The sequence below is a fragment of the Sceloporus undulatus genome, chromosome 6, assembly GCF_019175285.1.
Source record: "Sceloporus undulatus isolate JIND9_A2432 ecotype Alabama chromosome 6, SceUnd_v1.1, whole genome shotgun sequence".
In the NCBI taxonomy this organism is placed as follows: Eukaryota; Metazoa; Chordata; class Lepidosauria; order Squamata; family Phrynosomatidae; genus Sceloporus; species Sceloporus undulatus.
In genome coordinates, this window is record NC_056527.1 from 141,317,538 (window position 1) to 141,332,331 (window position 14,794).

General features: G+C 40.8%; 1 protein-coding gene across 4 annotated transcripts in view; it reads right to left on the reverse strand.

Annotated features, from left to right (window-relative positions):
- The window catches only part of PRDM10 (PR/SET domain 10), an 80,956-nt gene that overhangs the window by 20,995 nt on the left and 45,167 nt on the right, over window positions 1–14,794 (reverse strand). For all 4 annotated transcript variants that reach the window (XM_042475091.1, XM_042475090.1, XM_042475093.1 and 1 more), the window contains 4 exons: window positions 13,779–13,896; window positions 12,691–12,820; window positions 10,954–11,178; window positions 1,052–1,399 (listed from right to left, as the gene is read on the reverse strand). In XM_042475091.1, the coding sequence (XP_042331025.1) occupies window positions 1,052–1,399; window positions 10,954–11,178; window positions 12,691–12,820; window positions 13,779–13,896 (821 nt within the window). The remainder of the gene's footprint in view (window positions 1–1,051; window positions 1,400–10,953; window positions 11,179–12,690; window positions 12,821–13,778; window positions 13,897–14,794) is intronic.

Sequence of the window (14,794 nt, forward strand, 5' to 3'; positions counted from 1 at the left end):
AATAATGCTTACTTCTATGTGATGCAGGAACAGATGCATCACAGAGCTATGCATCCAACACTGATGCATGCTTGGGCACATAAGTTGTTTCCCCACATCTCTCTCCAGAAAGCTAAAAAGCTTTCTTATCAGAAAACCTTTTTTTAAAAAAGGGCCAGGGGAGAAACTGGCCTTTGTTTCACCAAGTACATAACAAGTTATCTGACAAATCTTCCAATGACACCTGAAAATCTGAGCATTTAAGATAAAACAGGTTCCCCACAAAGCCATAATATTTTGAGCACTACTGGTAAAATGATGGAGTTTTCTAACTTTTATCTTTTCACCTAGAAAGTGGTAAAGTAATAGCCACTTCATGGCTAGACTATACTGTATTCAGTTACGCACACTTCACTGAATAAAATGGGACACTTAAAATTCCAAAACAGGGTAAGAAACAGGAAATGTCACTGTTTGGATCAGATTATTATAGCTGTGATTTTTACAAAAATCTGCTTTACTTTTACGTTCTGGCGTATTTTTGCTCAAATATGTTTATATCATATCAAAGGACAGGTACACACCCACCCATAGATTTCTATGTGAAGCGCTATTTCTCACAGAAAACATATATCATGTAAGATATACCACACACTAATGTGCATGTCTCTGGGAAACATGATGTAGTTGCATGCTATACAAGCCTGAGGAAAAGTATATTTATACTTACACCAAAATATTTAATCTATTTATTGCATTTATATCCCACCATGGAGTCCAGGGCACATTGAGTTTTTGGTAATTCCAAACATATTCATTTAATTGAGTGAATTGATTTAAAGGCTAAAAGGTTCTTGCTTAAATTAGTCAATCAAACTGTCCATTTTTTGAACAAAATAAACTCTACAAGAGCCAAAAAAATTCATGGGGATGGAGTGATCTCACTGTAACAAAAGAAGGCTCAGCATCCTGAAGCTTCCTAACCTTGGACCATTATCAGCATTTGTAAATAAGCAGTAAAGAAGCTACTATGCACAAGGAAGTTAGCGCTTTTGATCCAACAATTATTCACCTGGATAAAATCTGGAAAGCGCTTTTTGCAAGTAGGGCAAGTGAAACAACCGTCATTAACATGGATTGCCACGTGATCTTTCAGCAGATCTAAGCGGTCAAAGGACTCAGGGCAGAAAATGCAAGAATAGGTCTTCTGGTCCAAGTGGAACTTCATGTGACTCTCCAGGGCACTGCTATTAAGGAAGCCTTTGTTGCAGATGTCACAGGTCAGAGGACAATTTCCTTCCCGACCATGAAACCGTAAGTGCTGATCTAACTTGTCCTTATCACGGAACGCTTTCCCACAGTGCAGGCATTTGAAGGGACGGAATGACTTCCGGATGAATAAGTGCTGGAGTGCTGCATTCTGAAAAGATACATCCAAGAAAGGTCACATTAGACCAGCAAAGATACTGAGAAATTAAATTGCCATTATAGTTAGGTATATACAATACATGCATGGAGAAATAGAAAGAGGTTAATGGATTTGCCTAAGGAAACAACAGTGACTCTGCAGCAGAGCTGGAAAGAGATTTCAGCAACTGTGATTTCCCATTTTTTGCTTCAAGATTCATTCTGGCAAACTCTCACCTTGAGCCAGTGATTTGCTAACAGATACTGCAGCTCTATGATGGGACTGGGAATGTTTGGCCGCCAAGATTGTTTTTTTCAGTCCCACAACCTACTTAATGACTCCCACAGGTCACCTTTTTTCTCACAGAGAGGGTGAACTGCCTGCTATGGAAGTATCCAAAAGAGGTGATTCACCTTTTAAATAGGTCTGAGAACTCTTTGCCTTTTACAAATAGACAAACAAAAAATCCTGTTGTTCAAAACCAGAAGTGGATTTCCAGTCATTTCCAGACTTAGGTTCACCTATTTAAAAACAAAACAAAACAAACACACAACACACATATTTGGAAGTCCATGTGGCCCTGATAGAGAATCTTAGGGGCAGAAACTTGGCCTCTACCAGTTATAGCGGTGGTGCAACCAAAGTTGCACACCTCAGCAGTCATAGTTCTCTTCACAAAAGATGCTTTATTGATTTAAACTAAGGGTAGGGATCCTTGGGGTTTAATTCAGCCCTCCTGGGCTCCCAATCTGATCTTCTGGAGTTCCACAGATAGCCATGACACCACCATAACTTCCCAGCTTTTTGGGGGTATGTGTTGTTTCACCATTTTAACACTGTGAAATATTTCCTTGTAGCACCTTTGAGACTAACTGAAAGAAAAAGAAAGAAGTTGGCAGCGTGAGCTTTCATAGACTAAAGTCTACTTCCTCAGATGCATATCTCTCAAAGGTGCTACAAGATCTCTCTACATACTGATTCTACAGACTAACACAGCTATATCTTTGAATTCCTTAGCCTTAGTTACTGGCAGCTAAAAATATGCTTGGAGTTCTGGTCTCACCATTTGACCCTGACCATCACTGAAAGAAAGCCCCTGAGAACGTATCAAAAACAGATTTCATCTTTCAGGATAAAAGAAGTCTTGTCTCCTTAATCCGTATGGGTGAAACAGAACTATCTGCTTTAGTATGTATAGATCTGGTTCTTCTATAACAGTGCGTATGTATGAATATACATTGGATATATCATACTAAGGAATGCTAGATGAGAATTCAGTCTCTGCACCATCAGCCAATTTATGCCAAATAAAGGAACTGCCAAGAAATGAGCATCACTTGCCAAGGTAATTTTATTACACTAACAGGACAAGACAGATCAGTGTGAGGAGGCACATGCTCTAACCCTTATAAACGCCTCAAGATCATGCTGACTGATAACTTTAAGCAACTAAGATATTCTGTTGTTGCTACTCCTTGATGGTCATGGGCAGCTCTGGACTGTTTCATATTTACATTGAAACAAGCGCCCTCCCCGAAAGTATGTGGCTCTATTTAAAGGAAGTTCATCACCTGCAAGTCCTATAATCATCTTATGGGCTGGCTCGATTTTAATAACAATAACAACAACAACAACAACAATAATAATTTACTTATACCCTGCTCTTCAGCCAAAAGGCTATCAGAGCGGCTTACTGCCCTCAGGCTTACACTCTAAAGAGACAAGATACAAAAGGAGAAGGGAATGGTAGTGAGGAAGGAGATTTTCTTGTCTTTATTCAATGTACTGAAGCCATGTGTGGTGTGTGTTCTGCAGTTATTCTTGGAGTGGGGCTTTACTGTAACAGTGGTGTAAGTACACATGTATATGCAAGCGTGTGTACTGCACACTTATCATGGGACTGCACCCAAAAATGACAACCCCCCTTCTTCTTCCTATAGTGTATAGTGTCGGAAACACGTGGCACGAACATCATTATCTCGTTGTGTGTTTCCTTCTCATCCACCCCCACCCGCACCCAACAGTATGAAGTGAGGGTCATAGAAAGGTGTTCATTTATACATTATTGTCTTGCTTTGACTGTCTGTAAAGTTCCATGTTCATCATCTGCTCCTTGATCCTCTTTAAATATATTTGCCAGGGACAGAAGGAAGACTCTGCATAAAAAGTATTCTAATATTGTACCATACTAAGCTGTGACTTCACAGTTTTTTCAGGATTTTTTTTTGTAAACATTGCTGTCTACTGTCCTGAAAATTCATTTCCCTTCACTTCTGAAAGAGTGGCCAGGATTTTGTTCCCCATCTCAATGCAAATTATGAATAGAAAAAGTAAAGACCCTGATGTTTTATTAAGCTTGTAGTTGAATAAATTGATTATCTTTTGGCTGTCTGTTCCTTTTTTAACTTCTGCAGAATATTTCTTGGTCTGTAACCACAAAGAATATTGCTAACACTACACTGTACTACTAAACTGGGCTTTACTCCTTGCATCTCCTTCACTATATGCTACATACGAGGAGGAAAGAAATTCTATTTGACATGGAATGGTACTGAATGTAATGCAGATTATTCAAAATACAAGGCAATGAGTTGTACTGGAATTGTACAGGAGCTACAACTCTTGACACTAACATAAATATTCTGGGTCTGCTTCTTGGGTGGGAGATACTCAGTTTTCATCCTCTTAATCAGATTTGTATTGAAATCTGCCAGTTTCTTTTTAACAGGGCTCATGAGTGCTGAAAACCAAATGAAACTTCATGATGATGTTGCAATCTAAAATATTAATGAGATGAGAATATTAGCTATTTAAACTTTAAAAAAGCAAGGGTATTTCCAAAACTCTGCAATACAAAAAATAAAAAATGAAAATTGGTCTCAGCAACAGCAAAACTCAAACTAATTGACTGTGAAGAACATTACTGAGTGTAATATACACAGCACTGTTCGTTTATGTTTTCTTGACATTTAAGAAGCACATGTATTTAATCATCTTCACCTAAAATCATACGCATTTCCAAATCTCTTGCAATTCTAAACTGGGAGTAAGGAAGAAGGTGAAAGAGGAGTGACACCAAATGTGTGGACCAATGGCCATCCAGCACTGTTGTAACACACTCAGCAGCAGCATTGGGGTTGGCTTCCCCTTGATTCAATCTGACATAAGCCCCAAACCTACAAACCAATTATGTTTCATCTCAGCTTGTTCCAAGACAATAAATAAGTAAATGTGCATGCATTTTGAGGGGAATGATGATGCTATCAAACTCCTTGTACCACTCTTCATGCTAAAATATTCTGGTAATGTTTCCTAGGTCCTTCTAAATTAATCTGTTTCAGCAGAGTCATCTCTTAATCTCTGCTTTGGCTGCAGGAGAAACAGTTCACAGCTGGCTTTGCAGCCTTGCTTCCAAGTGTCCTGTGTGCTTCAGTAATTAAAGGGGAATTTTTGATGTTGGTGGGTAGCTGGCGTGGGAGCCATTTCTACAGTTTTGTACATGAGATCCCCAATTATAAGACACTGGCTCAGCAGAAGATTGAAAAGGCAGCAGGGCTCTATACACCCCTACAGAGCAGGAGAAAACACTAAAGAAAATGTGCACTCTGGCTGCAGTTTCTTTTCTATTATTAACCATTGTCTGTTTTCCACTCTATTTCTCAGGCATTAAATATTAATTCTAATCCATACCGGCACAGAAAAAATAAAAATCCCAGAGCTAAACAGTGGGCACAATTGTACTTAATGATGCTAATCATTACTATGCTCCCCACGTCTCCATACAGCAGACAGCCCCCTTATGGAAACACTTTCTCCTTCCCAAGCTAGCACTGCAAGTAGCCAGGATAAAGGAAGGCTGAGGCTGATAAAAATGCTGTTTAGAATGGAAAAGATACCTGGTGGATGCTGAGAGCTGCTGGGCTTACAGGAGTTGGGAAACCATCTGCCTGCATTGTTCTTTCAAGCAACCCACCCAGCTTCTTCAAGATGACACAGGGGAAGACAAAGAACTGCAACAATTCCTTGAATAATAAATCAAGTTAAACTTCTTTACTGTTGCTGACTCCACAGAAGAACAAAACCCTAAGTGTTCATGGCTTGTTCCATGCAAATGTACATAACATACACACACATGAACATACACTGTACAGTCTGTATGCTTACAGAGAATTGGCCTTGGAGGAGAAATGTAGTGCAGCATACAATAGGTTAGCTGAAAACTGAAGGATGGTATGACCGCTGGAGTGGGTTAGGGTTCTCATTCCTTTTCCATTGCAGTCCACGTAACCTGACTGTGAGAAATCTCCAAGGTAGTTCCCAATGATGCACAAAGGGCTTCAGTCAAAACGAGTAACCTAGAAGCCTTCTGAGAACACATGTAAGCAGTTTTTGACTATACAAGGAAATTTAGGGATCTGAGCCAACTATTCTGTCTACATGCCAATAGCTAGCATTGCCATTAGCAAGAATGGAGGCACTTTTTGAAAATCCCTGCAGGCAGATCTTCAAACTGGCTTCCCTGAACAAGCCTGTACAAATATTTCTCACCTGGGCTATGTATGTAGCTTCAACCGAACCGTTTTTTTCCTACTTTTTCGTTACCTCCCAAGACTCTGTCTCTCCTCTACATCAGGTTGCAACTTTGAAAGACCTACGAAACCCAGTGGGTTGAGCTAGTCGCTTATATCTTCCAATATTTCACAGATGAAAACTGGGACTCATGTGGTCAAGCAACATCAGAGTGTGATCAAGGTGGCAAGTTATGAGCGAGGAAGAACATACAGCTAGGGGAGGTTGCAGCAGTTTGCTTTTGCCTGAACCTATTGTGAAGAGCAAGTCTCCATCCTCTCCTCCTCTACTGAGTTAACTGAGTGCAGATTATGTTTGCACTTTGAACTCAGTTTGCAGCAACTGAAGTAAATCAAAAGGGGAAAGTGGGAGAAGGGCAGAGAAACTGGGAATTTGGAAAGTAAGTGGAAAACTGGGACAACAGAGAATTAATAGGGGCTGTAGTTGCCACATGAGGACAGTTAGAGGATATGGTCACACTCTCTCTCAGTCCAACCTATCTGTCTGGGTGCCGAGACAATAAAATGGGGAGGAAAAGAGCTATGAATGCCACCCTTAGAGGAAGATTGGGATATCAATCTAACTGTTAAAATAGTCCCCGGACATTCTTCAGGCGCTTGCATGAACAGAAAAAAAATGTTGACTTTGCCAAACACAAATATATTAGACAAGTTTCTCAAACCCCAACAGTGTTTCTCCAGCAACCATGATTTCTGGAATTACTGCTGGTCATATCTTTGATTAACCAGTTCCCATAATACATTTTCCTCCATAGAAATACAATTGCAGGGCAGGCAACAACTTATTGACTGAGCCTGTCCTGGTTGTCCGTAGTTGAGTTACTATTTTATACTCTCAATTTAGAACACCATAGCACTCTAAAAAACACCTGACCTCATCTGATTTTGGAAACTAAGCTGAGCCTGACTTGGCTAGTGTTTGGATGGAGATCACCAGAGAAGATGACAGGTGGGGCTTTGAAAGACTCCTGCCTGAAACCCTGGAGAGCCACTGCCAATCGGAGTCGATAATACTGGGCTACAATTACCAAGAATTTGACTCGCTCTAAGACAGCTCCCTATGTTTTATGTTCCTAATTACCTTTCTGCAAAAGGGAGTAATAAATAACTATCACAACGGGCTGTTAAGAGAATGAATATGATAAAGAGCAGAAAGCACTCACCAAATTAAAACTATTATAAATTGTCACTGTGGAAAAGAAGCTGCTAGTACAGCTATCTTCCCTAGGAGCCTAACAATCAGAGCAGAGGAACTAAATAGTGCATTTGGACATAACAAATGGTACAGCCCTCCAGAGACTCCACCATTTCAGACTGCAAGTGGGGAAAAGTTGCTTAAATGTTTCTCAAGGAACAGTATCTTTCCCAAAGACAGGAAAGGTAGCAGAAGGGAACAAAGCAAAAACAAAACAAACCTACCTGCAGTTCCCACTAAGCAGGTAGCACTGGGGAGAAAAAATATCTGTTACAAAACAGACCATAAACAGAAAATTTATCTTCTGCAATGCCTGTTTCCCATAGGCACCAACTGGTTTGCAGCTTGCAGTATTAGGCTCAAAAGACCGTGTTAGTCCAGCAAAAGAAAGAGATACTAGCTAGAATCCCATATCACCCATTACATAATGTAATTTTACTTATACAGTACTTGACTACATACCATGGGTGCTAAGAAACTGTGTTACGTGCATCAGAACCCTCTTGCTGGTGCTTTGTCACACATCAGGAGTAACTGATGTGCATTGAGGGATCATAATGCATCAGGGACTGTGCCACATTGGTCTGAATTGGCATTGGTCCCAATGTGTATTGGTCATTTTGCTAGCTCCCCTACATAGTTATGTAACAGCAGACCTCTACTGGATATGGATGTTATGGAACTACCCAGTTCCAATTTCTCCATATGTTAGTTCACATGCAGCGATGCATATCTCATGCAGTACTTCACTCATCTGTTTTAACATAGGTGAGTCTATGGGTCTTTAGGAAAAGGGAGTGTATTATTCGAGTTTGCATTTTGTGGCTTCTCTATAATTTGTTGATATAAGTTGGTTTTCGTATCCTGGCTTGTCTGAAATACATTAAAGCACACTTCCCAGTGTGCACATAACAAGAAGCTATGGTTTGTGTCAAGATTTTGTTTTTGTTTTTTTTACAAAGAATGAATGTAACATGAGTAAATAGGCTGCAAAAGCTCATGCATCTCCTCACATATTAAGCAAGGGTTTGATCATGTAAATCAATTAATATGTAATCTAATTATTACCCTTTTTGCTCAAACTCTTCTACTTCAAAAACCACTGGACACTGGTGAAGCTACCAACAAAACTCATTTGTCTTTTGCAAAGTCAAAAGCCCTGCTCAGGTATTATATGAAAAATAAGTCTTTTGCCAGTCTGTATATGTAGAGGAGGCTCTCCCTCTTCAGACTAGGATGAGAAGAATATTTTCCTCATATGTCTACAGAATGCTATTCTGTATTTCATTTATAGCCTGTCTTCCTTCTGTCATGGAGCTCCTGGCATCTTATATAGGGATCGCAGACAGTCTTCCATCAAACACTGACAAAACCCAACTCCGTTCATCATTAGGCAAGCTGTAGTATCAAATGACATCAGATCACATCCTGGCACTCTCATTTAGACCAAATAAGGCCTAAAAAGAATTGCTGCTGAGCTAATAAAATATTAAGGAGTACTGAAATACCAAAACAAAAAATGGTGGCAAGTAGTTTACAAACATAGGATAAAATTAACTGTTCTCATAAGGTAGTGCATGTAAAACATAAGCCTCAAATATGCTGTCATATCCATGTAGCAAATTCTTTAATGGCACTGAATCAATCCTGCTGCAATCAACCTAAATCTTACTCAATCTTCTTTAAGACAGCCACAGACATTAAACAAAAAACCCAGCAACCTCTCACCCTACAAATGAATGCATGCCCCAACTTTTTGCAGCTGTTTCCTTTTGTTATCAAAATCTTACACACAGAAAGAAAGGGGGGTAGACAAGAAAAGACATTAAGCAGCATAAACTGATCTCCCAACTGGACGGTTTGGAGGATTACTTGTCTGAATAATTTCCCTCATATGCTCGATAGAAGAGCACCATGCAGCTGCCAAAAAAGCACAGGTTCAAAGTGTCTGGTCTTGGAATCCAGAGTTCCCAACACAGCTTTTAATCTCATAAAGGAGGAAGGGAGGGCCGTGGCCCCAAGGAAGAATTTTATCATTAAAAATAATCTTTGCTGTAAGGGGTGCGGTGGGGAAATGAGTTTGAGCCAAGGTCATGGTGTCTCTTTGGCAACATCTTCTAAAGCTAAGAGAGCGCAAGATTCACACAGATGGTGCTACAAACAGACCATTAGTACACACCACTTCATCCGGCTGTTTGGAATACTCCCTGCCTGTCAGCCTGGGGGGACTAGGTTTCCAGGAAAATATCATTATCGAGCATCACCAGTCCCATCAGCATCATTTGGGGTGGCTAGTTTTCTCACAGCTGCACAAGGGGCACAGAGCAATATGCTCAGGTTGAAATGCCACACAGAGAAGCATAGAGGCAGAGACCAATTTATGGTAAAAGGTCAGGTCTAACTAGGCAAATCTAGCATTCACGAAGAAGCCCCTTGGTGTGAAGTCTGTCTTCTTGTTACATACAATAAGGTGTGCTCCACCTGACATGTTGGGTTTAAGGAATCGGGAAACTGACACCAATTGCAGGTAAAAGGTCAGCAGTAACTAACAGGTAAAGAAAGCTTCTAGCAAAAAGATGCAAGGGGAAAAGTGTCAGAAGAGCTTTGTTTTAATCCAAAGCAGCCTTCTTCAATTTTGCATTAAGGGAAACTCTAATTCTATGCTCAGGAAAGCATACACATTAAATTAAGCATTAAAATTCTGCAGCCCTCAGACTGCGAGTGCACTCTAGTATCCTCTCTCCCCTAAAAACAACTGACAGAAAATTGATTTATTTCCATTCTTGACCCCCCCCCCCCGAGCCAGTTTGTTTTAAAATAAAGTGCATGCCCATCTGCATTTAGTGTGGCTCCCCAAGACTTATGGTGATGTAAATGGGGTGCTTGGGGAGATATGGCATGTGGTGAGTCCTAGATGCTGAAACTTGGTCCTCAGAGGTCTGAAGCTTGTCCACATTTGATTAGGTAAATGCTTATGTTTTGCTTGGATAGTTACTTTTTTACAAGATTCAGATTTTTATATAATTGGAATCAGGGTGGGGGAGTAAAAGTAGGCAAAGAATGAAGGCAATAAGGTGAAAAGAGTATGGAAACTAGGGTTAAAAACCCCCAGAGATGACCATGGAATAGCAAAGCACTGGGGTCCAGGCCACAGGCTGCTACGTGTAGAAGGTCAGCCAAACTCACTTCTGTTGTCCATGGAAGCAGTTTGACATCGCTTAAACTGCCATGGCTCCATCCTCCAGAATCCTAGGTTTTGTAGTTTTGTGAGGCACCAGTACTCTTTGGCAGAAAAGGCTAAAGGTATTGTAAAAAACTACAGATTCCAGGATCCTATAGGATGGAGTTACAGCACTTAATGTACTGTCAAACTGCATTATTTTTACAGTGTACATGAATCCCATAATTGGGCACCAAATTCTTTACTATCCATTGCTTAACAGATTTAAATCTGAGAATTCTTACAATATCAGTTGTACACCAAATGCCAGGCTTCACACTTCAATTACAACTAAGGCCACCTACTTTTATAGTAGTGCAGTTCCTGGCTCTTTTGAAAGAAACCTCCTGTCCTGCAATAAATTAAGGAGACAAAACTTTTCTGAGCATGGAATCTAATTAGAGGGAAAGCCCTACCTGTCTAACCTCTGCATATCAAACTGCTATCTAAAGGCACAGGAACCAAGTCTGTAAAAAAAATGGTGATCACAATAGCTGCAAACCCATAAACAAGTAAGGAACGGACATAACAACTCTAGATGGTTGTCAGATTCTTCTCTTACCCGGATACGCTTTGCTCGCCGCATGTCATCTGCTGTTATCATACTCTGAGTAGCCACAACAGTCTGTTCATGTGGTTGGAGCTGCAATGGGTGGCTCTCAAGTTGTGGATCTAATGAAGACGAGGTCTCCGGTGGCACTGGTGTCTGTTCCTGTTGGTCCAATCCATTCAAAGTGGTTTGTCCAGCATCATCAAACTGCCCTTTGCTGGAGAAATGCAGCAAGTCCTGAGATTCCAAATCAAACAGGCAATGGTTGGTTAATTCTTCCCGATTTTCAGCTGTTTTATTATATTTTGATTCTTACTGTTATTTCAAACTCTTCATTGGCAACAGGAATTATTCATACTTATTACCTTGGATTTATTTTTTAATGAATGTGCTGCTTAGAATGTATAGGGATAAAAGAAATCATAGAGAGTGCATCTATTTCTATAGTTTTAATCACTGGGATTTTAAAACTCTGATTATGTTGACTGTAGGACATGCCAGTGGTGTCACTAGGGGGGTGCAGACTGCACCGGGTGACACCGTAAGTAGGATGGCACCACTGCTCCCCAAAGGATAAAAATGTGGGCTCAATGGTTGGAGGAAGGAGGCGAGCAAGGCCAGCATCTCTCTCCACATTGCTAGCTGAGCCTGGAAGGTAGAGTGTGTGCAGGGGGCTCAGGGACCATAGGAAGGAGATGCCCGGCTTGCTTGTAGATGCCGCCAGTGAGTGAGTGATGCCTCTTCTAGACCCTGAGCCTGGAAGGCATGGGAGGGTAGGTTGTAGGCACCTCAGCGGCTGAAGGAAAGAGGCCTGGCTCACTCTTAAATGCCATCAGTAAGCAATCCATGCCTCTTCTTCCTACAGTCACTGAGCCTAGAAGGCTTGATGGGGTGTGTGGGCTGCACTGACAAGCTGGAGAAATTGCCACCCTAGCCAGGCTAAGTCATTATGGTCTGGTAGTGAAAGAAGTCGATGTGGGGGTGGGGGCGAGACCGTGAGTTATCACACTGAGTGACACCAAACCTAGTGACGTCACTGGAATATGCAAACTCTAGGCCATCTTATACCGTAAAAAGAGATATGATATTTCAAGATTTTCCTGCTAAATAGTTAAAAACATTACATTACATATCCAGATGATTTTTAAATTATGAGTTTTAAAGTATGCATTGATTATTTTAAATATATATTCAGTTTGTCTGCTCTTTTAACTAGTGTTATAATTTTTAACAGGAGTTCTGTATCCAATCAGTTGTGTTTTAATCTGTTATTGTTCTCTTCCTCAATCCAAAATGGGCAAAAATGGGGGGGGGGGCTCTTTCAAAACTTTTTAAAAATCCTTTGAGGAGGACTCTGGAGGACCACAGACAAGAATTATCTTGGTTCAGGGACCCAGATAATCCTGAAAATTCAGTTCCATGTAACTGCCTGCCATAGTCTCAGTGCCTAGTGAACACATTCCTTTGAATAACTGATCTCTGAAAGATGATACTGAGCTATCTAGACCTACTCCTAAATGGATTGTCTGCATAGATACTGTGACCCATGTTACTCCTAATACTTAGTGCTTTTAAAGTTGTTTTGGGACTCCAGGTGTTGGAGACAGTTGAATCTGAGACAAAGATAATGTTACACCAAGTTAGTAGCAGATGGGCTAGGGCAGAGGCACAAGGAGAAATAAATGATGCAATTAAACAGACCCATTCTCTGTTTTCAATGGAAACGTCACCTGCTCTCTCCAACTATACCTGAGTCTCTTCTGCACATTCTCCTCCATTTTCACTTGCCACTTCCAAGCGCATGAATTTAGGAGGGCGGCCTGGACGCCTACCTGGCCCAAATCTTCGCTTTCCCCGTCCGCGCCCTCTGCTTTTTGCTCTGCAAAATGTACAAAACCATGGATTAGAAGCAATGGAGCTACCTGCTTTCCTCTCAGCCTTATGCATACTTAACCAATTCATTCCATTCAGCAAATGTCCAAGGCAGGGCATAGAGAACCTGTGCCCCCACCTGAGAACTCCCCATCAAGCCCCAACCAACATGACCAGTGGTCAGGGATGATAGGAGTTGAAGTCAACAGTATTAGGAGAGTCAGATGTTATCCAGCCTTGGTCTAAGATACAAAATCTGTAAATTGTTTGTCTGCAAAGAGCAGAACTCTACCAGTTTCTAGAGACTCCTGTGACAACTGGGCTATGGAAAGAAATTCTATGAAGGATTTATGTAGTCCAATGTCTAGCTTCTAAAAGCATCCAAACAGATGCTTCCAGAAGCCTCCATACAGGTCATGAAGGCATAAAACTTTCTTTGTTGTTTGCCATCAGCATCTGATATTCAGAGATATACTGTCTATGGAGCATTATCCAGTCTGACATGTTTCCTATCAATTCAACAGTCTAGAAGCCCACACAGAAACAGACAGTGACACAAGTCTATTTACCAAATCCTGTAAGGAGCCCAAGCCTCTCATGAGACAATAATCCTCAGACTACCTCACCCATCTCTCCCTGGTATTGGATGACTTCTCATAAGAGAACATGCATCCATCTCTGCTGCAGGACTTTCCAATGTCACAGCAGAAAATAATTATTCTATGTAGGCCCTTCTCCAATCTCTCTCTCTCCAGTTCTCAAAGTGGAATCTGCAGGAAACAACTCAACTGGGTTAGTGATAAAATTCAGAACTTGGAAAAGTTCCTTTTGTTTTGGACTATAGCTCCAAGAATCCCCCACTGACTATGCTGGCTGGAGAATTCTGGAAGATGTAGCCCCCAAAAAGTAACCTTTCCAACAACTGGTAAAATCCAGAAGTCTAGTCTAGGCACCCAAACAAATACCTGCTAAAGAAGTCCAACTTTTCATCATGGGAGTTGAGGTGCTGCTGGAGTTGTTCTGAGCTCATGAACCGTCGGTTGCACTCATAACATGGCCAGTTTTTTTCTTGCTCTCGGAGAACTGTGTTTTCAAGTTAGATTAGTCAGCAACAAAACTTCAGACATTACCATGTTTTAATGTCTCTCCCTCCCTTGCACTTCCGTGGACCATATTTCTGTAGTGTAGACTGGAATGACTAAGAACACTCTTGATATATCTTTTACTCATAGGTTATATAACATCTTTCTCTAACATAGATCAGTTTCAGAAGGGCAAAGTAGATGATAACCAGAGCAGAGAGAAGTAAAGGAAAGCTTGAGAAGTTATTCTTAAGAAGTGTTAATATAATGATATGCTAAAGATATCCAGATCCTAAATACCCTAAAGGCACTGGATCCCATATGATCTTGGAAGCTAAGCATGGCCAGCCCTGGTTAGTTCTTGGATGTGAGACTGAAAATGAATACCAGGTGCTGTAGGCTTTATTTCAGAGGAAGGAGCTGGCAAAATCAATTCTGAGTATTTCTTGGGTAAGAAAACCCTATGAAATTAGCACATGTCAACAAGCCACTTGAAGACACATACAGAAAAGATATCCAGAACTGAAAAGTGGTATGATGATGTTCTGGAATCAAGAGCATCATCTCACCACTCTTCAGTTATAGATGGTTCCAGCATATCATTTTATGCAGTCTTCTTAAAAGTAGTTTTCTAACTCTGGATAAAACATATACAAACATTATAAAATAACCATACACACTCCTCTCCCCTGATTGTTCCCCCTGTCAAAAGCTACGCTTGGTTGCTTGGTTGATTACTCATTGAGCAAAGCACTTCTAGTAACTGCTGTCACTTGAGTTCTGTGCTCCAAATAAAAAATTCAAACCTACAAGATTTATCTGGATGTTCTTTCCTGAATTCAGCATTTCAGTGTTCCCCCCCCCCCCCAACATATGGAATTATTGGATAGGAAGTTAAA